Source organism: Neovison vison, chromosome 5 (genome assembly GCF_020171115.1).
Source record: "Neovison vison isolate M4711 chromosome 5, ASM_NN_V1, whole genome shotgun sequence".
Taxonomy (NCBI): domain Eukaryota; kingdom Metazoa; phylum Chordata; class Mammalia; order Carnivora; family Mustelidae; genus Neogale; species Neogale vison.
In genome coordinates this window covers 142,365,775-142,392,232 of record NC_058095.1, presented here as the reverse complement: position 1 = coordinate 142,392,232, position 26,458 = coordinate 142,365,775, and the positions used below count along the sequence as shown (strand labels likewise).

The following is a 26,458-nucleotide window of genomic DNA, read 5'->3' as shown; positions in this document are numbered from 1 at the left end:
TCTTTCAAGATATGTCTCCAAAGGCAAAGGAAACAAAAGCAAAAAGAACTTTTGGGACTTCATCAAGATCAAAAGTTTCTGTACAGCAAAGGAAACAGTCAAGAAAACAAAGAGGCAACCCAAAGAATGGGAGAAGATATTGGAAATGACACTACAGACAAAGGGCTGATACCCAAGATCTATAAAGAACTCTTCAAAGTCAACATACACAAAATAGATAATCATGTCAAAAAAATGTGCAGAAGACATAAATAGATACTTCTCCAAAGAAGACATACAAATGACTAACAGGCACATGAAAAAATGTTCATCATCATTAGCCATCAGGAAGATTCAAATCAAAACCACCCTGACATACCACCTTTTACCAGTTAGAATGCTCAAAATTAATAAGACAGTAAACAACAAGTGTTAAAGAAGATGTGGAGAAAGGGGAACTCTCCTACACTGTTGGTTGGAATGCAAGTTGGTGCAGCCACTTTGGAAAACAGTGTGGAGGTTCCTTAAAAAATTAAAAATAGAGCTAGCCTATGACCCTGCAATTGCACTGCTGGGTATTTACCCCAAAGATACAGATGTAGTGAAAAGAAGGGCCACCTGTACCCCTATGTTCATAGCAGCAATGGCCAGAGTTGCCTAACTGTGGAAAGAAGCAAGATGCCCTTCAACAGACGAATGGATAAAGAAGATATGGTCCATATATACAATGGAATATTACATCTCCATCAGAAAGGATGAATACCCAACTTTTGTATCAATATGGACAGGACTAGAAGAGATTATGCTGGGTGAAATAAGTCAAGCAGAGAGAGTCAAGTATCATATGGTTTCACTTACTTGTGGAGCATAAGGAATAACACAGAGGGCATGGGGAGGTGGAAAGGAGAAGTGAGTTGGGGGAAATTGGAAGGGGAGACAAACCATGAGAGACCATGGACTCTGAGAAACAAACTGAGGTTTTGGAGGGGAGGGGGTGAAAGTTTGGTTGAGTCTGGTGGTGGGTATTATGGAGTGCACGTATTGCATGGAGCACTGGGTGTGGTGCATAACCAGTTAATTTTGGAACATGAAAAGAAAAGAAAATAAAGGCTAAAGATACAATGTCTCAGTGTTAGTAAATAAAGAGTTGGTTTTCACTCACAAAAATTAACTTAAAATGGATTTAAGACTTAAATAGAAGAAATAAAACTAGAAAATTCCTAAAAGAAAGAATAAGGAAAATTTTCCTTGACATTGATCTTAGTAATGATTATACGGATATGACACCAAAGCACAAGCAACAAAAGCAAACATAAACAAGAGAGACTACATCAAATTAAAAATTTTCTACAAAGCAAAAGAGACAAAAAATGAAAAGTCAACCTACAAAATAGGAGAAAATATTTGCAAACCACATATCTGATGAGGATTAGTATCTAAATAAGTAAGGAACTCATGACGCAATAGCAAAAAAATAAAATAAAAATAATCTAAGTAAAAAGTGGGCAAAGGACCTAAATAGGCATTTTTCCAAAGAAGTTTATCAAATGGCCAACAGATACATGAGAAGATGTACAACACTACTAATAATCATGGAAATGCAAAGCAAAACCGTAATAAGATTACCTTATGATGATTAGGATGGCTGTTATAAAAAAGGCAAAAGAAAAAAATGATGGGGAGAATATGAGGAAAAGGGAACATTGTACATTCTTGATGGGACTATAAATTGGTATAGCCACCACACAAAACAGTAAGAAATATCCTGAAAATTGTAAAATAGAGCTACAATATGATCCAGCAATCCCCCTTCTGGGAATATATCCAAAGGAAATGAAATCACTACCTAGAAGAAAAATACCCCTGTATTTACTGTAGCATTATTTACAGCAACCAAGACATGGAAATAACCTAAGTGTCCAACAGTGGATGAGCGGATGGAGAAAGTGCGGTGTGTGTATACACACACACACACACACACACACACACACACACGTATTATTCAGCCTTAGAAAAGAAGGAAATCCCGCCATTTGCATCAGTGTAGATGAAACTTGAGGGCAGTATGCTATGTAAAATATGTCAGGAAAATACAAATACTATATGATTTCACCTTTTATGTGTAATAAAATCAATCAATAAATAAAAACACAGGAATGGAGAGTGGACTGATGGTGACCAGGAGAAGGGGGTGGCGAGTAGGGAAAATGGATGAAAATAGTAAAGGATACAAACTTCTAGTGATAAAATTAGTAAGTTCTGGGGCTGTAATGTACAGCATAATGACTGTTTAATGATACTGTATTATATATTTGGAAGTTGCTGAGAAATAGATTTTTAAAATACTTACTATATATAAACAAAATGTAATTATATGAGGTGATGGATGTCTCAACTAACCTTATTTTGGTAATTATTTTAAAAGATAAACATACAAAATCACTACATTATACACTTTAAATTTGCACAATTTTATACGTCAATTACATCTCAATAAAACTAGAAAAAAATTAAAGATATAGTTTACATAGGTATGATTTATACAGCAAAAAGGAAAAGAATAGGAATTGTATATTAGAGAAATATTCTAGATGAAAACTAGAGAGGAGATTGAGCACATGAATTTTGTGCTCCATATAATAGAATGTTATATAAACAAGAAACAGTTCATCACTTAACAATTAAGAAGCTTACAGATGTGATTATCTGCAAAACTCTTCCTAAGAGAAAAAAATGTTTAAATCAGATTTGAAAGATAATAATGAACTTGAGTTGGTAGAGCTAGGTATATAGAAAGAGATCAGAATTTGATTTGGGAATTACTTGAAAATAGACACAGACAATTAGGACTGAGCAGTAACATGTTGGAAAGGACTATCGAGCATACTAGAATAGGATACATTAGTAGTAAAGAGAGATTAGTTAGGGTGGATTTATACGACAGAAGGAACAAGATGGATGTTTAGATATTAACAAAGTATACTCAATGAATAACTAGAAAAAATTATATTTGTTACACAAAATAAATGGTTTACCATAGAAATAGTCACCAAATGTGCTGTGAAGTGTGTAAACCTGGTGATTCACAGACCTGTACCCCTGAGGATAAAAATATATGTTTATAAACAATAAAAAAAATTTAAATAAAAAAAGAAATAGTCACCAAATAATTCTAATTATTTGCCTAGCACTTTATAATACATATATAAAGATTTCCAAAATCGAATTGGCTTTTGATTCCTCAACATCATTAGAATGGAATAGAGGGCTCCAAAAACATTCAACAGGATAGAGAACCCAGAAAAAAACCCATGATTATATGGTCAATTAATTTATGACAAAGAAGTCAAGAATATACCAGGGAGAAAGACAGTCTCTTCAATAAAGGTGCTGGAAAAACTGTACAGTTTTATGTAAAAGAAGGAAACTGAATCAGTTTCTTATACCACACACAAAAATAAACTCAAAATGGATTAAAGACCTATTGTGAGACCTGAAACCACAAAAATCTAGAAGAGAATACAGGTAGTAATTTCTCTAACATTGGTCATATCAACATTTGTCTGGATATGTCTTCTAAGGCAAGGGAAACAAAAAAAAATGCTTTTGCACAGCAAAGGAAATCACCAATAAAACAAAAAGACAGCCTACTGAATGGGAAATATGCTTGCAAATGATATGTCAGATAATAACCAAAATATATAAAGAATTTATACAACTCAACAGCCAAAAAAACCCAATAATACAATTGAAAAATGAGCAGAGGACCTGAATAGACATTTTTCTGAAGTAGACATGAAGATCAACAGACACATAAAAAGGTGCTGAATACCACTAATCATCAGGGAAATGAAAATCAAAACCACAATGCAATATCTCCTTACACCTGTTGGACAAGGGCTACAATCAAAAAGACAACAACTGGGACGCCTGGGTGGCTCAGTTGGTTAAGCAGCTGCCTTCGGCTCGGGTCGTGATCCCGGTGTCCTGGGATCGAGTCCCGCATCGGGCTCCTTGCTCGGCAGGGAGCCTGCTTCTCCCTCTGCCTCTGTCTGCCTGTGCTTGCTCTCTCGCCATCTCTCTCTGATAAATAAATAAAATCTTCAAAAAAAAAAAAATTAAAAAAAAAAAAAGACAACAACTATTGGTGACAATGTGGGAAAAAAAGAACCCCTGTGTACTGTTGGTGGAAATGTAAATTGGTGCAACCACTGTGGAAAGCAGTATGGAGGTTCCTCAAAAATTGAAATAGAAATGCATGATCCAATAATTCTACCATTGGATATTAAAGGAAACAAAACACTGATGTGGAAAGATATGTGCACCCTAATGTTTATTGCAACATTATTTACATTAGACAAAATATGGAAGCAACCTAAGTGTCCATCAATACACGAATGGATAAGAAAGATGTGATATATATGCAGTGTTATCTTACACAGCCATAAAAAGGATGAGATTGTGCCATTTGAGACAATATGGATGGACCTAGAGAGTATTATGCTAAGTGAAATAAGTCTAAATAAGTCTAAAAAGACTTAAAAAAAGACAAATACCTAAATGTCTAAAAAAGACAAATACCATACAATTTCACTTATAAGTGGCATCTAAAACAAAACAGCAACAGATTAAGTAAGCAAAAACCAGAATCTGACAAACAAACTGATGGTTGCCAGACAGAAGAAGGGTGAGGGTGGACAAAATGGGTGAAGGGGAGTAGGAGGTATAGGCTTCCAGTTATGGGATGAATAAGTAATGGAAATAAAAGACACAGCATAAGGAAAATGGTCAGTGGTATTACAATACAATAATATTGTATGGAGACAAATGGGAACTACACTTGTAGTGAACACAGCATAATATATAAACCAGTAGAATCACTATGTTGTACACATGAAACTAAGGTAACATGGTGTGTTACCTCTGCTAAAAAAAAACCCACACATTTTCAACAAAATAATTTATGATTAAGTTGATATTGCAGTACAGTGGAAAAATATATTTTCAACCAATGAGGCTGTCAACTGGCTATCCATTTTTTTAAATATGAATTTTTATCTCTTTGCAGACAGAAAACTACTTCAGATGGATTATAGATTTACATATGAAAAGTAACATTATGAAGTTTCCAGATAGTGCCAGATAAGAATATCTTTGTAATTTTGGAGCAGGCAGATATTTTTTAAAGTGATACAAAATCTGTAATCAAATAAAAATTGTTATTATTATTATTATTAAAATTATTATTACCATTAGTGGTAAGAACATCTTTTCATCAAAAGTTACCAGTAACAAAGTGAAAGGGCAATCCATATTGTAGGAGAAGACAATTTGCAGCACATAAATCTGATGAAGAGTTCACAAATATAAAGATCTCTTCTGAATAAAGAATTCACCCCCAGGGGAAAAAAAATGGGGAAAAAACTTAACCACTTCAAACAATAGAAGAGAATCTAAATGCCCAATAAATATTAGAAAGTGTCCTCAACTTTTTAGTCCTCAGGGGAAATAAAGACCTAAAATTAAAACCCTAAAATTGATACTGCTGTAAACACAATGGAATGCATAAGAAAGACAAAAATGTTAAATACCTGTAGGTATATGGGGCAATTCAAACTCTAATAGGCTGTTTGTAGGGAATAAATTGGTACAGGAGCTCCCCACTCCTCACCCCCATCAGCAGCTTTACTTTCCACAGTTTCAGTTTCCTGTAGCCCATCAAGATCAGGAAGCAGATATTTTCAGACAGAGAGAAACCACATTCACATAAATTAATATATTAATTTATTTTATTATTTATTGTTATTAATTTCTTACTGTGCTAATTTATAAATTAAACTTTATCATAGGTATGTATAAGAAGAAAACAGTATATACAGGATTTGGTACTATCCATGATTTCAGGCATCCACTGGGGTTCTTGGAATGTCCCCTACAAATAAGGGGAAGACTATTGTATAAGCACTTTTGCAGACTGTTTTGCAGATTCTACCAAAACTGTATATACTAACACCATTTCTCAGCAATTTGGTGCCTAATACTACCGAATAGAAATGTCTTCCAAATTCAACTAAATATAGGTATGAGACTTTTACAGAGCTATTAAAAATAGCCATATACTGAAAAAAAACCTGAAATAGTCTTCAATATTATAAAGCATAATTATGCTATGGCATATTCATTCAATGAATATTTAATGAATGAATACACAGTAGTAAGGGTGAACTTTAATTACATGTAACAACATAGGTGAATTTCATTAAGTAAAATTTTGAGCGAATAAGGCAGTCACAAAGGAGCAATGCTGTATAGTTCTATTTTTACCTAAGTAAAAATAGAGAAAGCAAAACATATGTGAACATACTTCTGTGGCAGAATTTAGGTTAGAGGTTCTCTAGTGCACTGTAGTCTTGGAGGGGGAAAGAAAGGGCTTCTGGTTGCTGTCAGTGTTCTGTTTCTTTTTATTTTTTCTTTTTTTTTTTTTTTAGGATTTTGAAAGGAATAGTGTTCTGTTTCTTTATCTGATTCTTGTATACATGGTTGTGTTTACAAAGGCAAATTCATCAGATTCCATAGTTATGATTTGTGCACTTTTCTATATGGGGTGTTTTATTTGAATAAAAATTTTAATTAAAAATATTCTCATTGGGCAGGACCACAGACATAAATCTCCAGGATTGTTGATATAAATTCTTGTTTTAAAAGTTCTGAAATTATGGGGTGCCTGAGTGGCTCAGTCAGTTAAGCATCTGCCTTCAGCTCGGGTCATGATCCCAGGGTCCTCGGTTCAAGCCCCACATCGGACTCCCTGCGGAGCAGAGAGCCTGCTTCTCCCTCTCCTGTTGCCTACCACTCCCCTTGCTTGTGCTCTTTTTCTCTGACAAATAAATAAATAACATCTTAAAAATAAATAAATAAAAGTTCTGAAATTCACCTGCCTCCTTAGGGCTATAGGTAGTGCATCAGTCTCATGAAAGTTCTGACATCCATGATTTTTTTTTTTTAACTTAAGTCAATCAAAAATTTTGATTGGTATTTTGTTATTAAAATGAATAAGTTTGAGGTCATATTTGTCCAAGATTAAAAAGAGGCACAGTAGATGGGTAATTTGGGTATATGTGTATTTGAAGGGCATATTTGAAGAGTAGTGAGTAGCCTGGTGTGATTTAATTCATGAGTTTCTGAAAGAAATGATGCAAGTGATGAGGTCGTGAAAAGAGGAAAATAGTTTGGTTTTAAATGATGAAAATGGAAAGGTAATTTAGCATCAAGTAATTGAGATCTTTGAATGCTATGTTAGAGAATTTGAACTAATTCTGTAGAAAATGCACCACAGAAAGTTTTTGAAAGGAAAGTGACAGAATTTTACCTGTTTCTATGAAGATAACTCAGGTGGCAATGTGAAGAACAGGTTAAAAAGATTAGAATCCAGAAACCTGGAGATTAGTTCGATAGATTTTTGGAACAGATAAAGCAGACGATGAAGACCTGAACCAAGATATTAACAAGAGGAAGCATTAGAAGAGAAAGGCAGAGAATTTTGAAAAATGTAGTAGTAAGAGAATGGACAGAATTTAACAGGTGAGCGGATATGGGAAATGGGAAAAAATGAATGAAGTAAGAGTAACTTTAATATTTCTAAATATTGTGAGAAAAGTGATGAAAGTGAGCATAGAATTTCAGCAGAAATAATAAATAGAACCACCTTTAGGGAGAAACTAATGAATTCATCCTAGCATATTAGCATTTGATATGGGGGTTTGGTATAACATTAGTATGAACTGGCAGTGGAGAATGAGGTATAGAAGCAGGATTGGATGAAGGTGTATATTTGGTAGTTTTGGCACAAATGTCGTCTTTGAAACCATAGAAATGATTTTCCAGAATCTTCCTGTCAGATTGAATCTTTATCATCATAGTTTTTCATTGTGTTGATATGTAACTTCATTTTAGCCCACTTTACGAATACATTTCTGAATTCTCTAATGTTAAATGCAACATTTCACATTTATTTATACGGTATCCCATAGGACCCAAAATGGTGTTAGGACCCAAAGTGATCATTCACTACTAAATTTTTGGTGATGTAATCTCTCAGGTATCTGACAGTCTCATGATTTTGTATTCCTTATGAATTTTACAACTTTCAGATATTAATACTATATGTCACTCAACTTCTCAAAACATGTGTAACAGAATAATCTACATTATATAATTTATTTTTATAATAGAAAATGTGTTTCAACAATAGCATTGAAAAACCTTGATTAGATCCTATAGCCAAAATTTGGTTACCACCAATACTAGGGATACTGAGTTAATTTATGCCTTCATTATTTCCCATTTGAATTATTGCATTAACCTCCAACTATGTCTATAGTTCTACATTTTGCTATTCACTCTGTAGTCAATAATCTCCATGTCTATAATTCTATAATTTGTACTCCTGCTTTAACGTAGCTTTTAAGAATTTTCTTCTTGTGATTATTCCATATCAGTGCAGTTTCTATGAAATTCTATTAGGATTAAATGAACTGTATCAGGATTCTCCAGAAAAAACAGAATCAGTTGGGGATCTATCTATCGATAATGGGAAGAGATTTATTAAAGGAATTAGCTCACACAATTATGGAGGCTGAAAACTCCCCTAATTGCCATCTGTAAACCACATACCCAAGAAAGCTGTGGTGTAATTCAGTCTGAGTCCAAAGGCCTGAGAACTGGGAGCAATGAGGGCAGAAGATTGATGTCCCAGCTCAAGCAATCAAGCAGAAAAAGCCAAGTTCTTCCTGCCTCTGCCTTTTTGTTCTATTCAGGTCCTCGATTGCATGATGTCCACCCACATTGGGGAGCATAAACTGCTTTACTGAGTCCACTTATTCAAATGCTAATTTCACCCAGAAACACCCTCACAGACACACTCAGAAATAATGTTTAGCCAAATATCTGGGTACCCTGTGATCCAGGGAGGTTGACACATAAAATTAACCACCACAGTAGTTGTGTACCAGAGCTTCATTAGTAGGGATGTTGTTTTATTATTTAGAAAACTTTTCCCCAGATTGTCAGATTATATGCTAATCTATGTAAGTGATTTTTCCTGGAATAGAAACCTACCCTTTAAAATTAAGTATTTATCTAAAAAATAAATAAATAAAATAAAATAAAATTAAGTATTTAATGTAACCTTGGTTTAACCATTTTAATAGTAATTTTTCCAAAATTGATTATACGTGTTCCTGCCTTTTACATAACATGTACTAAATATAATTTAACTTTTGTGTAATGATTTAGGACCTTTGTTATCTACATCAGCTGACTCTAACTTCAAGATTATCTGTATCTCCCTCTTTATATCACCCTTAACCAATACTAGTTTGGTCCGAAAAATATCATGTTTCATCTGGATTGCATTAAAGCCTGCTTTCTGATTTCTTAACTTTTTCCCATACCCACTTCAGCCTATTGTCACAGAAATTGGAATGATCTTTTTAGTATTTAAGTCAAAAAATGGCATTCTTCAACTCAACACTGAAAAGTCCTATTGATTCTTACAATAGCCTGAAAACCCTTAAATGACTTGGTTCCTCATTATTTCTCTTATCTTACTTTCTGTTGCTCTCTCAAGATAGGAGTTCCGTGTTCCCACTTTAGGGTCTTCACCCTAGCTAAGTATCTCCTAACCTTTGACACACTCACAATTACACACACACACACACACACACAGGCTTTTAATTTATTGCTTCTAATGTGCTACAAACTCAAACAGCAACTGAATAGTTTCGTTGAAATGATGTCTAAAATTAGCATGTATAGGCTCTAAATGGCAACCTGAAGAACTTTTCTTTAAGGAAACTATATAGTTTTTGCACATGATTCAGTGGCATGAGTTTACTGCTTTCATATTTTTGACTGTTGTAAATATTTGACATTACTGAAAAAGCCATCTCAACATAATAAGGTACTATTTTCTACAGCATATAAGTGACACTGATGAAAATCATCAATAGAAGGTAGGAAGAAAAACAGCTTCATGTGTGATTGATTTAAAGTTCTAATTACTTTTTTCCCATTTTTATTTTAAAAGGGAAAAGTTTGTTGAACCACTGAAGAATGGATTTGAGGTGCAATCCAAGGCATTTAGCAGATTCCCATTTATTTAAAAAATGAAATTGAGAAAACAACAAAAGACACACAATGGAAAATGTTTACCTTTGTCTAAAGTATCAGAATCTATCCTATTTAGAAAGATTAAAACTGAATTTTAAGGCATATAGAGATATTTAAGATCTTTAAGATATTTAAGACCAAGGAAAGGATGGCTGTTTTCATAATGAACATTCTCACCTCATTCCCATATTACAGTGTTAAATATCAAAATTAAATTAGTTATCTTCTCTTCACTGGAACTCTAATGAAGTGTTAACACTGCCAAATGAATACCATGATAATTTGTTGCATGGTTTAGCGTAAGCAACATTTTATTATTCTAACTTACAATAATAATGGTGATTCATTATATTTACATAACTCTAATATCCAGAAGAAAATCTATAAGCATAAGTGATATATGTATTCAGAAACTTATCAATAGCTGCAGAAACCAAGATATAAAGCAACTGAACATGATATTGATTGCACAGAGATTGACAATATTTTGTGTTCATTGTTTGAATGGCTGACTTAACTATCTTCATTTCCTGCATAGGGAAACCCAGATAATAGATAAGGACTTGAGCCCCCTCAAAAACAAACAAACAAAAAATCCAAAAGTGAAAAACAAACATTGTGTTATATTGGATTCTATGATAGAAATCTAGTCTTAGATAAAAAGACTAGCTGTGGGAAATTTTCATATTGGTACTGAATGAACAAGTGTCAAATATACTCCCTAAGTAAATGTCAGGTCTCTGCAATAGGCATATGTTATCAGTCCATTGAGCTATTATATAGGAACCTCATTTATGTATCATTCACTCTTGAGAGTAATTTATGTTAAGATGAAATGAAATTCATCTTCAGCTCATCTGAAGAGATTGAGTAACTGGAAAGCGGAGAGAAGCTCATTTTGTCAGCGTATACCTATATGGGAAGAGAATGCATCCCTGGAGATAGGTTCCCATACTTAGAGATTATGGCATGAGTGAAGTCCACAACACAAAAATTGAATGATACTCTTTGCTGTTATTTTTGTACTGAAGCATAAATATTAGGAAACAACAAGAGTCATTTTTTCTATAGAGAAGATGATAGGAGTTCTAAAATAGAAACAAGTACACAATCTCTAGTTGTTTCCTTCCTCATTCCCTGTCAATCAGTATAGTGTTGAAATAATGGAAACTCTATGGAATCCTCATCAAAATGGTCCTGGGTTAAGAATGTGTGCAAAAGGGGCACCGAGGTGGCTCTCCTTAAACATCTGCCTTTGGCTCAAGTCATGATCCCAGGGTCCTGGGATAGAGCCCCACACTGGGCTTCCTGCTCAACGGGAAGCCTGCTTTTCCCTCTCCCACTCCCCTGCTTGTGTTCCCCTCTCTTGCTGTGTCTCTCTCTGTCAAATTAAAAACAAAAAAAAACCTTAAAAAATGTGCAGAAACCCCTTTCCCTTCTGGGCAGACCTTTAGGAATATGACTTTGCAGGATGAAGGAAAATGCTGTGAGGTTCTGATAAGGCCAGATGACATTAGATACTTCATTGACTATCTGTACTCAATGCTGGTTTAGTAAAGATTTCTTCTATTGTGATTATTAAAATCAAAGCTCAAACCATTCTTGTATCACCCCACCATCATCATCTTCATCATCATAGGTAACATTTAATTTGTGTATATGTCGGGTTCTGTTTTATATACTTAATAGCTTAATATTATTAATTCCACGACTCTTCAAAATAACCCTACAAAATAAATACTATTGTTATCCTCACTTACGATAAAGATTTTGAAGCATACAGAGGTTAAGTAATATGTCTAATATTACATAGCTAATAAATGGCAGAGGTGAATTTTCAACATAGGCAACAAAATTCCTGGAACAAGATATAGACAACAGTTTAGTATATTGTGTAAATGAGGAAGAATCATTAGGAAAATTCTAATTTATAGATTTTAAGCAATTTACTAACATGGTTAGTGTTCAATAGTTATTTTTAAAAGTATACATCATAAAAAACTATGTTATAAATATAATAAATTAAATTGTTTATTAAATAATACCATTATTTGTATTATATCCTGTGTCTTTTCTTTTTACTAATCATTTCAAATTTAACTTCGGTGGTATATTTTTATTGTGTTGTCACATTTTTCCCCCCTCACTTAACTCAGTCTATGACCTGATAGCATATTACTATCATCTCTTCTTGTCTACCCAAAGTCTTTTACCAGGACCAAAAAAAAAAAAAATTAGCCCTTTTATTTTATTATTTCACTTTATATATATATTTTAAATTTGGCTTAGATTTATTAGGTATATGTGGTGTTCAGTCTAGGTTTATAATGTTATTTCTTCCCACAGATGTTTCCTACAACACATTTTTTTCTTATTTTTTTAAGAAAGGCTTAATTTTTACAGCAATTTTAGGTTCAGAACATAATTGAGAGGAAGATACAGAGATTTTTCATAAACCCCCTACCTCCACAAATGCATGGCCTCGCACATTATCAACATCCGTCACCAGAGGGTAATTTTGTTATAATTCATTAATTAGCATTGACATATCAAAGTCCATAGTATACCTTAGGATTCACTCTTGGTGTTATGCATTCTATAGGTGTGGACAAATGCATAATGCTATGTATCCATTATTATGGTATCAAACAAAATATTTTCACCATCCTAAAAATCCTCTGTGCTCCACCTGTTCGTCCATTCCCTCTCCCCATTTCTCCCAACCACTGATCTTTTCAGTGTCTCATAGTTTTACCTTCTCCAGACTGTCATATTGTGAAATGGTATAGTATGTACTTGTTCAGATTGCCTTCTTTTACTTATATTATGAAGTTAAGGTTCCTTCGTGCCTTTTCATTTCTGTGTCTGGATATACCAAAGTTTATCCATTTACCTACTATAGGACATCTTGGTGCTTCCAAGTTTTGGCAATTATGAATTAAGTTGTTTTACACATCTGTATGAAGGTCTTTGTGTGGACATAAATTTTCCACTTCTTCACATGTGATTGGTGGGTCATATGGCAAGAGTACTTTTACCTTCTGAAAGAAATTGTAGAGAATTGTTATAATTTTCCCTTCTGTGTTCAGTGCAGTTCATCAGTGAACACACTTAAGCTTGGTGCTTTCTATTTGGGGAGGTTCTTAATTATTGAATAATTGAATAATATGGTCATATTCAGATTATCTGTTTCTTCTTGTATAAGTCTTGGTAATTGGTATCTTTCAAGGAACTGGTCCATTTATCAAATGTATCCAGCATAGAGGTTTTTTATAGAATATTTTTTATCCTTTTAATGGCCATGGATCTTTAGTGATATACCATCTTTCACTTCTAATATTAGTAATTTGTATCTTTTCTCTTTTTGTCTTAGACTGGCTACATAGAAGCTGATTGATTTTATTGATCTTGTGAAAAAAATCAGTTTGGGCTTTCTCGATTTTCTCCATTGATTTCCTATATCTGATTTAATTGATTTCTGTTCTAAATTTATTATTTTTGTTGTTGTCCTTTCTTTGGGTTTAGTTTTCTCTTCTTTTTCAAACTTTCTAATATGGAAACTTAAAACATGATTTTAAACCTTTCTCTTTATAACTACCCAATGCTGTAAATATCCTTCTAAACATTGCTTTTGCTACATCTCACATATTTTAATAAGCGTGTTTTCATTTTCATTTAGTTCCAAATGTGTTTTCATTTCTCTTGCGGTGTCTTCTTTCACCCATGTGTTAGAACTATATTGTTTAATCTTTGTCTATTGGGACTTTTGAGTTATCTTTCTGATATTGATTTCTGGTTTAATTGCATTATGGTATGAAAACAGATTATTATGACTTCTATTATTTTAAATTTTTTAAGTGTGCTTTATGACCCAGAATATGGTCTATCTTGATGAATATTCCATATGAGTATGAAAGAATGTGCATTCTGCTGTTGTTGGATGAAGTAAATTCAATACCTTTTTTAAATTTTTTAATGAAAAAATTCAAGAATTTACAAAAGCAGGAAGTAGAATATAATAATTTCCTATTTACCCACTACTCAGCTTCAGTGAGTATCATCCCATGGCCAGTCTTGTTTTTTTCTAGCTGCCACTCACTTCCCTCCACCATAATGTATTTTGAATCCTTCCTTAGGCATCATTCCATCCTCTCCATAACTTACAAAATAATCTTAGCAAGGTAACGTTTTTCAAGGACTTTGTTCAGAGATTAGGCAAAAATTTATTTCAGATACCATTATCATTAGCTCTTACAGAAGAATAAATAAAAGTACACATGTCTGGGAATTATCAACTAAGTGAATTTTACAATGTTACTTATATTCTCTATTCCCCAGTTTACTTATCTCTAAGATGAGAAAAGATTCGTAAACCTCACAATTTCTTGTGAAGATAAAACGGTAAAAGATGCGTGAATGTCATATAAGTAGTTGATTCAATGCAGGCTGAATTTGAAGTATAAGTGTAATTAAGAAACAGAGAACAATATATTATACTTATGCCTCTACTGTGTGTATTTTGGAAATACAGTCAGAGTATGTAGATATCGAAGTGCTGGTTCATGGATGTCTTAATGCAGGAAGTTAAAAAGCTACTAAAGAATTACCCAAATCAAATTTTCCAAGAAGATAATATAGATTATTATACTGCTAGGTTTATATGTGAAGTTTTTATAACCATCATTTTGCTACCATATGGATTTTGAAGTGATTGTTTGGCTTTTCATTTTTCCCTCTGTATATTATAATAACTTTTAGAGACAGAAAAAACAATATGGTTTGTATGCTGTAATTTTCAATATCTAGTAAAATTTTAGTGTCTACAAATAGCATGAACTAATCATGATTCATTTATTATGTGTAATAAATAATAGCTTTACCATTTAAAATTAATTTATTACAAAGAAATTAATTAAAACTAGAGTGTTCAATATATAAAATAAAATTCACATGAAAAGAGCCACAAGAATAAATTAGAAATAAATTTTATTCCTGAGAAAATGATTACAACTATTTAGATTTTTGTTGTTTTGGAGCCATTAATTTTTGAGCATTAAAAACACATTCAGATATTTTGGCATAGCAGAAAAATCCATCTGTATTTCTCAATATATTTTTTCAAGTTAAGGATATATATATATATATATATATATATATCTCCTCATAATTTTTCTATATCTCTTTAAAACATAAAAATCATATATAGGTACACCAGTAATAGAGAACAGCTTTTTAAGATCAAAATGCTTTTTTTAATATAAATACTACATTGGTGTTAGCCAAATAGGCATGGAATAATGATGTAAGGAGTGAGAGTTTGCTGGTAGTATTTTGTAGTTAAAGACTCAAAGAAAGAAGTATACTAAATAATGTATGGAGAGCAAATATGTGTAGTAGGACATCTATAATGAGAGAAACAAACTATATAGAAATTAAAATTTTTATTTTACTATCTAAAAATAAAAATACGGATCTTGGGAGTTTTTGTTGCACAACGAGCATTCCATCTTTAAATTGTTAAAACTTTTTATCCAAATTCTTCCTTACACTGAGCAAAGCTATCATCATTTTAGAGAATAAATATTTAGGTAATCTCTACCCAACTTCTTTTTTTACTGACTTGCTTTCCATAAATAATGCCATGAACGTTCTTTGGTAGGTATATTAATTATATTTGTGTATTGAAGGGAGAAAAAGACACAGGAAGCTCTTAACCAAATATCACAAATATTCAACTTATAGATCATGAATATATTCATTTATTTCACACATGAAATATTTTATAATTTGACATTAAAGTAGCATTTTCCACAGGGTATTATATTATTTCACAGGTGATGCAATAGTATTTTGCTTTAGATTATGATCACAATTTAAAGCAATGTGTGAATGAAGTACAGACATATATATATATACACAGCAAAACATTATATATATAAACATTAAAAGATAACATTTGCAAATGAGGTGTTTTTCTAAACCTTTTTTATAGTTTGTATGGTTAGTCACTATAATTCTGTGTAGATATTGATTTGAATTTGTTGTATATAAAATTAAAAATGAATATATTTCAAAAATATCATTTTATATTTGTACCAATTGGATTTGTATCAATTTGTACCAATTTAATTTGCCCAAACTAAATAAATGCATAAATCTAAAAAACATTATCAAAAAACAATTTGTAGAGGTGCCTGGGTGGCTCAGTGGGTTAAGCCTCAGCCTTCGGCTCAGGTCATCATCTCAGGGTCCTGGGATCGAGCCCCATATTAGGCTCTCTGATCAGAAGGGAGACTGCTTCCCTTCCTCTCTCTCTGCCTGCCTCTTTGCCTACTTAGGATCTCTTTCTGTCAAACAAGTAAATAAAATCTTTTAAAAAATTTTGTAATATTTTGAGAATCATTTTTGATATTTTGATTCTGTTTAAACATTAAACTTTTATAAATAACTATAAATGATGTGCTGTTGGAAGAAAGTTTCTTAGACATCAATGTTTTAGCACTGTAAAAGTTTTACATTCTAAATATATTGGTAATATTATAAGATGATATTGGCTGTTTCCAGTAAGTGAAATGACCCTTTTTCCCATCTTTGCAATGACCATTCAGTAAATAAATACTGGTTTCACAAAGTGTAAATTTTTACCTGAAATAGCCATTTTCAAATGTAAATATACTCACTGCCTATGATATTAGGTAGTTTCCTATACCACATGCTAATGAGAGTGATATATAGCTGTCTCGTCAGAAAATTCAACATTCCTTTCAGATTCTATCATAGTATTCATTAACTCAAAATAGCTACTGAACCAAAGTTAAATTCTATAAAAGAGAGTACTAAGATCTATCAGGGTCTAAATTATATGTATGATTTATGTGATTTAAATAAAACCTAAATGGAAAACAAAATCATAAACGAAGAGGTGGCTAGAGCTTCTTGGATAGGAGTAGAATGATGATGCCTCACAAAATAGAGTTTTGCTATGCAAGAGGAATGCATAGGATTAATAACTTCAAAACACCTCCAATAAATTTAAATGACATATTAATTATAAGTGGATTTTATTGAAGAGTAAAGCTTTAAAAAGTTCCCTATCATAGTAAAACTGAAAGGAAATACAGAAATCATATCTATCAGATCTGTTAATATGATTTAATATTTGTGTTCAAAGTTTTCTTGCAGGTGATGTTGGAAACAACAGAAATTTATAGTGGTTTTATTTATCACTGCCATCTGAAAGTACCTATTTATCAATTAAACATATACTTTCAAACTAATGGAGGAGAACAACTAAACTTTTCTTTCTTGGATCACGTAGAAGGTATTCATTCAGTGCCATATTCAAGAAGCCTTTTTGTTCGAACTCAATATTATATCATGGACTTTGTATATACAAAGAAGTAGGAAATTCACTATTTGCTCTTAAAGAGTGTATTTATAGGTGATCTTGATGTGATACGTCATTTTGAGAGTTAAATTCTCAAGAAATTTTATTCCTTTGACTTGCATCCAATAAATCTAATAATGACCATGTTTTTTAATTTGTTGCCACACAAAGCATAAAGCATTACTGTGTTGGGAAATTGCTTGATTTTGACTTAAAAGGGAGAGTTCCTCTTTTTTTAAATTGATTTGAGTCATTATAAATGATGCCTGCATAATTAGTCCATCAATCAAAAATCATGTAACTAAACTAGTTTATGGTGCAAATAAATACACTGAGCCCCAAATTATTTTTATGTAATCTCTACACCCAGTGTGGGGCTCAAACTCAAGACCCCAAGATCAAGAGTCTCATGCTCTAGTGACTGACACAGTTAAGCACCCTTTTAGCCAAAAATTTTTAACAGATGTTTTTTATCAGCAAAAAACAAAATGCTTTTTATACAGCTCTTTATACAGTTTACTTATTATTACAGTACATATATGAACTTGAACAAGAAAAGAAATTTAAGAAAAATAAATTTAAGATTTTGACTGTCATTTTAGAAGAAGGTAAATGGTTATATATTTTTAAAATATACCTGTTAAGCATAAATCTAGTCATAGAAATGGTATTATTATAATCATTCATTGAATTAACAGATACTTACTGAGTAAAATTTTATTCCACTTTTGTGCTTGACACTGAACTGGTATTGGGGGAAGGCCATCAATAAGGACAAGATCCCTTTTCTCATAATGCTTACCTTCCAACTGTGTTCTTCGTAACTCATCCTGACTCTGGGCCAATTCCAAATGACAATGATCTCATATATTTTCTCTTTAGAGCATGAGGAGAGAGAGAAGGAAAAAAAAAGCAAAATTCCGTCATTGCCCTGAGATGAAGTCATTATGATTACGTGACACAAATCAGATTTTTATTCAATATTTGACATAAAAGACAAAATTTTACATTTTGTATATATAGAGAAAGAGAGAAAGAGACAGACAGACAGACCACCAGAATCAGAAACTATGGACTATATTGAAAAATCTATACTTGTGTAATATTTCAATTTGATTTGTCTCCCATATTAGCATATGAAGTGTATGGTATTACTACCTACAAGTCTGAATTGCAGATTGTTATCTTCTTACTCCAAATTTTGGTCCAGCAATATTTTATTTTATTTAATATAATATGACATTTTAATGTATTATGTATTTGAAGCATATACTTTTTCTTTCACTTATGTGAAGATGTTAAGACTCCAAGGTAATCAGCATCGGTAAAATATATCATAAGTTAAGAATATAGCCTTCAGCTTAAGCATGTGGATTTTACAATTAGATAAACTTGGGTTTAGATCACGTGTCCACCAATGACAACTGTGTGGATTAGACCAGTGTCTTAGGTAGTATTTACCTTACAGATGTAAAAAAGTGTTAACAAGAATGCCACGTATCCATAAAGCTCCAAAAATTTTTACTTACACATGCACGTAAGTAAACACAGAATTCAGCACTTTGGAATTGATTAAAGCTTGGACAGTAGTGAAATGCTTAAACAAAAAAATCTGAATAACATCACTTGTCTTTGAGGCAAGGCAGGCCTAATTTTTCAACATGATACTCTTTTCTCAATACAGACATGTATTAAAAAGTCAAAAGGCATATGCAATTGCAGAGGGATATAACATTGATGTAATCATAAAGTTACATTTTTATGATTATAATGAAGTAATTTAGTGGAGAGGCAAAGGACATTTGGAGAAACTATTCTGATGTGAATATTACTACAGCTCTTTATACAGTTCTATTTCTCCATTATCTAGATATAAAGCATCTATTTACTGATACAGGTTAATGAGGACTTTGGTAAAGTGCTTATTTGTGGCTTTAAAACCCAATGGAAATTTACCATATCAAGTAATAACCCATAGTTCTTTTAAAAAATATGCAGTTTGGGGCTTATATGACAAACACAAATATGCCCATGAGTTTTATTATTAAGTGATGAAAATTCTATATCAAATGTAAAATATAGAAATTTTTTCTTAATATTTCTAAAAAAACAATAGTATGTAGGTTTAATTACTGAACTCGTGGAATTTATGATATAATAGTGTTTTAAGACCATAATGCTGAGGCATTTTTGTTCATTATAGTGTATACCAGGGATATAAATGCCATGTAACCCAGCAAAGTTAACACCATGAGAAAGAAAGCAGGATCACATAACTGTATATATGGCAGAAGGGGAAAGAGAGAGATTGAAAACCCAAGAGAAATTATAACCTAGTATTGACTTCTAAGATGTTGAGTAAAATTAAAAATATGAGGACTTTTGGTCGCTTCAAGATTAAAAGAAAATACACACAGACACGCACACACATATGCATACACCAGTTACAAGATATTCCCCATTTTCATGATACATAGTAATCTTCTATTCATTCAGCGATTAAACTTTAGGTAACTGAATTTTATCTTTTTTAATTTTTTAAATTTTATTAACATGTATTATTTGTTCAGGGGTACAGGTCTGTGAATCATCAGTCTTACACAATTCACAGCACTTGCCATAGCACACACCCTACCCAATATCCATAACTCAGCCACCCCATTCCTCCCATCCTTCTCCCCTCCAGAAACCCTGTTTCCTGAGATTAAGAGTCTCTTATGGTTTGTCTCCCTCCCTTGTCCCTTGTTTCATTTTTTTCTCTCCCTACCCCTCACAACTCCCCACCCTGCCTCTCATATCAGAGAGAACATATGATAATTGTCTTTCTCTGATTAACTCATTTTGCTTAGCCTAATACGATCTAGTTCCATCCACACCATTGCAAATGGCAAGATTTTTGTTTTGTGATGGCTGCATAGTATTCCATTATATATATATATATAGATAGATAGATAGATAGATATAGATATGCAACTTCTTCCTTATCCATTCATCTGTTGATGGACATCTAGGTTCTTTCCATAGTTTAGCTATTGTGGACATTGATGCTATAAACATCGGGGTGCATGTGCCCCTTTGGATCACTACATTTGTATCTTTAGGGTAAATACCCAGTAGTGTGATTGCTGGGTCATAGGGTAGCTCTGTTTTCAACTTTTTGAGGAACCTCCATACTGTTTTCCAGAGTGGCTACACCAGCTTGCATTCCCACTAAAGTGTAGGAGGGTTCTCCTTTCTCCGCATCCTTGCCAATATCTGTTGTTTCCTGACTTGTTAATTTTGGCCATTCTGACTGGAGTGAGGTGGTATCTTGGCATAAGGGAAATACAAATGAAGCTTATCTATTAATAAGAGAGTCATCACAGGGTGCTGGGTGGCTCAGTCAGTTAAGCATCTGTCTTCAATTCAGGTTGTGATCCCAGGGCCTGGGATCAAGCCCCATGTCTGGTTCTCTGCTCAATGGGGAGCCTGCTTCCCCCTCTCTCTCTGCCTGCCTCTCTACTTACTTGTGATCTCTGTCAAATAAATAAATCGAATCTTTTTTAAAAATAATAAAATTAAAAAAATTAAAAAGAGTCATCACAATTCTTGACAACATCAAAAATACAAATAGCATTTTCAGTGTTGCTGACTCATTTATAATTATGAAATTGCTGCCTAATCTGTGTTAGATACTGTCGTAAGTACTGTCATAAGTACTGTGTTCAATTAAAAGATGTGGTTCATGCCCTCATAAAACTTTAATACTTTGTAGAAGGGAAAAGTATTTACAATAGTCCCATAGAGTGACTATATAATAGTTACAAGATGTAAAAGTGCTTTGAAAAAAAAATATGGAGCAAAATAGGAAGTTATTACAATCAGACATCAAGACAAGGAATGGGTAGTAGTCTGAGAAGGTCTCTTGGTGGAAGCAATACTTCAGTTAGAAAAATTTTCCCAGGCAAAAGAAATAGCATATATAATATCTCTAAGCCTGGAGAGAGTTAATTCTTTGGAGGAATAATATAAATGTGGTTGCCCTGGAGAGATCACAGGAGTGGTATTACAGAGGTAGACAGGGGCCATCCTCAAACATTATGCGTAGGATATCATGATAAGGATTTTATATTTTAGCTAAAATAGGATTGGAAACTATGAAAAGATTCTGAGTAGGACAATTATCTTTTTTGATAAGCATATTAAAAAATCACCTCAACTATGATGAAAAAGAGATTACTGCTTTTAGTATTTTCTGATGATTCCATAAGTCCAAAAGTGAAAAAAGCAAATATTCTTCAGTGACCACCACCACATGGTCAGTACATTCTTCATGTGTATGTTCTTTACATCCAAAACGTCAGTAAGGTGGAATGTTACAATCCTAAAATTATAAGCTCACAGTATCCAAGAGGATAAGTAAAGTACGTTCTTCAGAGAAGAGATTTCAATAAAATTCTGAATGCTGAGAGCAAATGAAGTAACAAGTGGTGAACTAGGACAGCAATAGCTAGAGCTTCTAGTACAAATGGAAGGACTGAAATAGCAAAGACTTGTCATAGGAGAACCCTAGGCAAAGTAGAAACTTGAGAGTCCTGTATACAATAAAGTATGAGATTGATGTATAGTTCTAAGCAAAAGGATTCAATATATGGCTTCTGTACATGAGCACAATATTCTATTATCTATTCTTTTGTACGATCTCATTAAGGCCTGGAAGCTAGGCACACAGACAAAGATTTAAAGGATTCTTTTCTAAAGCAATTGAATGCCAAGTGTAAATTGTTGTTTTTGTTGAACTCATCCTGTGACAAAGCTTACCACTGACAAAATCCTACAAGTTCCAAACCAACTCTTTATTGTATCATTTTTAAATATGAAAGAACAGGGGCACCTGGGTGGTTCAGTAGGTTAAGCATCCAGCTCTTGGTTTCAGCTAAGGTCACGATCTCAGGGCATGATATTTAAATAATAATAAAATATTAATATCATTATTAATAAAATAGAAATAAATATAAATATTTATTTATTTCTAAAGATTTTATTTATTTATTTGACAGAGAGTGAGATAGTGAGTACAGGCACACAAGCAGGGGGAGTGGGAGAGGGAGAAGCAGGCTTCCCGCCGAGCAGAGAGCCCGATATGGGACGCCATCCCAGGACCCTGGGATCATGACCTGAGTGGAAGGCAGACACTTAACGACTGAGCCACCCAGGCCCCCCAATATAAATCTTTAAATATGAAAGGACATCCTAGGAACAGTAGAACAATGAAAGATTGAGATTTTAAAAGTGAATCTAAAGCAGTTTCTCAGTCATGGCACTATTGACATCTTGGAAATACTATACAGTAAAAACCAATAGTGTCCATCCTACTTGTGATAGTTAAAAATGTCTTCACATGTTACCAATGTCCCGAGGGGACTAAATCATCTCCAGTTGAGAACCACTGCTATGTAGGAAACAGATTGAAGAAAAGAAGATAATTTTAAATAATTGTATTTCCCTTAAACACTGCATTCACAGTATAAGAAAAATATAACATAAAAAGCAAATAGGAACAGGGAAGCTCTTAAAAATCAGTACTTCTAAATTAAATAAAAAATAATTGGCAACTTAGAAAAGTCAAGTAATACACCAAAGATATGGAATCAAAAGATAAAATGAGGGAAGATATACTCATGAAAGACCCAAAATACAACTAAATATGAACTCTAGATAAAGAGAGCAAAGAAAATAAAAACTAATAGAAATTTCTCAGAAAGGTGTCTAGGCTGCATAGACTTGACAAGTGCTCAAAGAGTAAGTGACTAAAGACTTTGAAAGGTAAAGAATGGATTCTACAGAGAAAGAGAATTATCATATGATCTCCCTGATACGAGGAAGTTGAGAGGCAACATGGGAGGTATGGAGATAGGAAGGGAATAAATGAAACAAGACAGGATCAGGAGGGAGACAAACTGTAAGAGACTCTTAATCTCACAAAACAAGCTGAGGGTTGCAAGGGGGCGGGGAGGAGAGAGTGGTTGGGTTATGGACAATGGGGAAGGGATGTGCTATGGTCAGTCCTGTGAAGTGTAAACCTGGTGATTCACAGATCTGTACCCCTGGGGCTAATAATACATTATATGTTAGTAAAAAATAAATAAATAAAAACTTAAAAAAAAAAAAGAATAGATTCTAAACCTTCCCTGGAGAAGTAGTAGCCATACAAATTAATGAGAATTACATTTGAGTCACATTATCATAAACAGGGAAGCAGCTTGAGATCAAAGAAGTTATAACTTTATAAATCTAACAGAAAATGATCTCAGAAGAAAGGACTGAGGTAAAAGGAAGAATGTAAGCAAGATACTGCATTTATATGAGTAAATCAAAGAAACAAACTCGAACAAAAATTATCTTATTAAACCGAACTATAGCAGCATGTGATCTGTGGAGAGTGGCTAAAGTTAATGTCTTCCAAAGCTTTTGCTTTGTTGAGGACGAAGATAATTAAGTAACTTCAGATTTTTAGCCTCATTGACTTAAGTAGCACGGTAAAGTTTCTAGCATAACCACTAACATAAAGAATGCATAAATTCTAAAATAGTAGATGGAAAAGTTGGAATAAGAGAAAAAAGTCCTATCAGAATAAGGCAAGAAAAGATAAAAACAATGTAAAATGGCAGGGGGAGGGGGACAAATGGAAGAGACAAAATATGTAGGTAGAAATAAATCCAAATATATCAGGAAAGCTTTTCCTTACCTTCAGCTAAGGTGTTAGGTCCTTCCAAGGAAACAAAGGCTGCGTTGCGGTAAGGCCCTCTCCTCATCTGGTGATTAGTGCCGTTCCCAGGCAGCCCCCGTTCAGTCTTCTCCTGCACCTTGAGCTCTCCTGCATCTGCTCATGACCCTCATCCTGCATTGTGATGAGGTGACAATACTGGAGGATAAGATCAATGCCCTCATTAAAGCAGCGGGTGTAAATGTCAAACATTTATGGCCAGGCCCTTTGCAAAGACCCTGGCCACAGTCTGTCTATATGGGGAGCCTCATGAGCAATGTAGGAGCTGGTGGACCCGTCCCAGCAACTGGTGCTTTACCAGCAGCAAGTCCTGCTCCTTCCACCACTGCTGCCCCAGCTGAGAAGAAAATGGAAGCAAAGAAAGTAGAATCAGAGGAGTCTGATGATGACATGGGCTTTGATCTTTTTGACTAAACCTCTTCTGTAACCTGTCCAATAAAAAGCTGAACTCTTTTAAAAAATTAAAAACAAATCTATCAGGCATGATGATGAATGAAAATAACTTTGCCAGTTAATATCTAAAGATTGGCTGCTATGCCCTGTTTCTAAAAGCCATAACTAATATATAGGAAAACAGAGGAGATGAGAGGAAGGATGACACCAAATATATACTAAATACCTAGAAAAAGGATTATTCATATTAATATCAAACAAAACGGATTACTGTCTCATAAAATAACAAATATATGAGCAAAAAGTAATCTAATTTTGATGAGATTTTGGAAAAAAATCCATTGCATTATTGGACAAAAACATGCCTGAATGAAATATTTGATATTCAAGTAAACAAAATTATAGAATATAAAATATCTGAACATGAGTATGCAACTCTTTAAGAAAATGCATTCTTAAAGTATAGTTAATATGTATTACAACTGATCGGGTTTGACATTTGTAAAGTATGGTAGTGAGAGTGATATGCTTGGAATGCATTCCAAGCATATCATCCTGCATTCCAATGCACAATGCAATTTAACTTAGAAATCGGTATCACAATACAAAGTACAGAAATCTTAAAATGCACTTTTAAATAGCACCAAATAAACTTATATATAACATAAAAATGGAAGTCAATGGAAATATGTATTAAAATAATGGATAATGATATATTAAAGAAAAATGATAGATTTAGTATTTCTGTTAGAAAAGAATAAAAAGATGAAAATAGTAAGCAAAATAGCTAACTTAATTCTGAGAAGGAACATTAAATAAATCCAAAGAAGGCAGGAACCACTTAAGAAATTAATGGACTAAAGAATAAAGATTCAAGGAGAAGATAAACAAAAACAAAAGTTGACAATAAAAAAAAGCACCATTTGAAAAGAGTAATAATAGAGATACACTTTCATCAAGAAGAAACGAAGATAGATACATATTAAAGTGAAAAATGAAATAAACACTCATATACCCATTATGCACAGTTTATCAAATATAATCATTAATCTGTTTCAACAATATGTCTATTTTTCAAAAACTGTTTTCATTTCTTATATTCTTCAAAATTCTTCAAATTTTGCACATAAAACTATTGTTTTATCTTTTCCCCAGCTTTATTGAGCTAAAATTGACAAATAAAAATTATATATATTTACAGTATACAATGTGATGTTTTAATATACATGTACATTGTGCAATGATTACTGTATCAAGCTAATATGTATTCATCACCTCACATAGTTACCAGCGTGTGTGTGTGTGTGTGTGTGTCTGTGTGTGTGTGTGTGTGTGTGGTGAGAACATTTAAGATCAGATCTACTCCCAGCAAATTTCAAGAATATAGTATATGTATATTAACCATAGTTACCAAATATATGTTTATGCATGTATGTACTTTTTTTTTTTCAGAACAAAGTCTTAGGCAAAGGACAAATGTTTTCATTATTTATCTCAATACTCTGGACTATGGGATATTTATAGCATCCAGAGCTCTACCAGGGAAATCACAGAGTATCTCTGATTTTACCAGTCTGTATTCATCAAAGTTTAAAAGCGTGTATGATACCTATTGTCCTTTGCTACCATAAAGATCTGAAGTAAAGTTTTTCTTTCCTTTTTGTACCTTATACTTAACGCATTTTTATTTTTACTTATTTTTTTTTTAATTTTATTTATTTGACAGACCGAGATCACAAGTAGGCAGAGAGTCAGGCAGAGAG

General features: G+C 33.0%; 1 protein-coding gene and 1 pseudogene across 1 annotated transcript; one reads left to right on the top strand and one right to left on the bottom strand.

Moving 5' to 3' along the window:
• LOC122907482 overlaps window positions 1-24,330 on the bottom strand; it is a 104,322-nt pseudogene extending 79,992 nt beyond the window's left edge.
• Window positions 24,331-24,404: 74 nt separating this feature from the next.
• On the top strand, window positions 24,405-24,716 carry LOC122907481 (60S acidic ribosomal protein P1-like). Its single transcript, XM_044250309.1, has one exon. The coding sequence runs from the start codon at window positions 24,405-24,407 to the stop codon at window positions 24,714-24,716; it is 312 nt and encodes a 103-aa protein (XP_044106244.1).
• The last annotated feature ends 1,742 nt before the right edge of the window (window positions 24,717-26,458 follow it).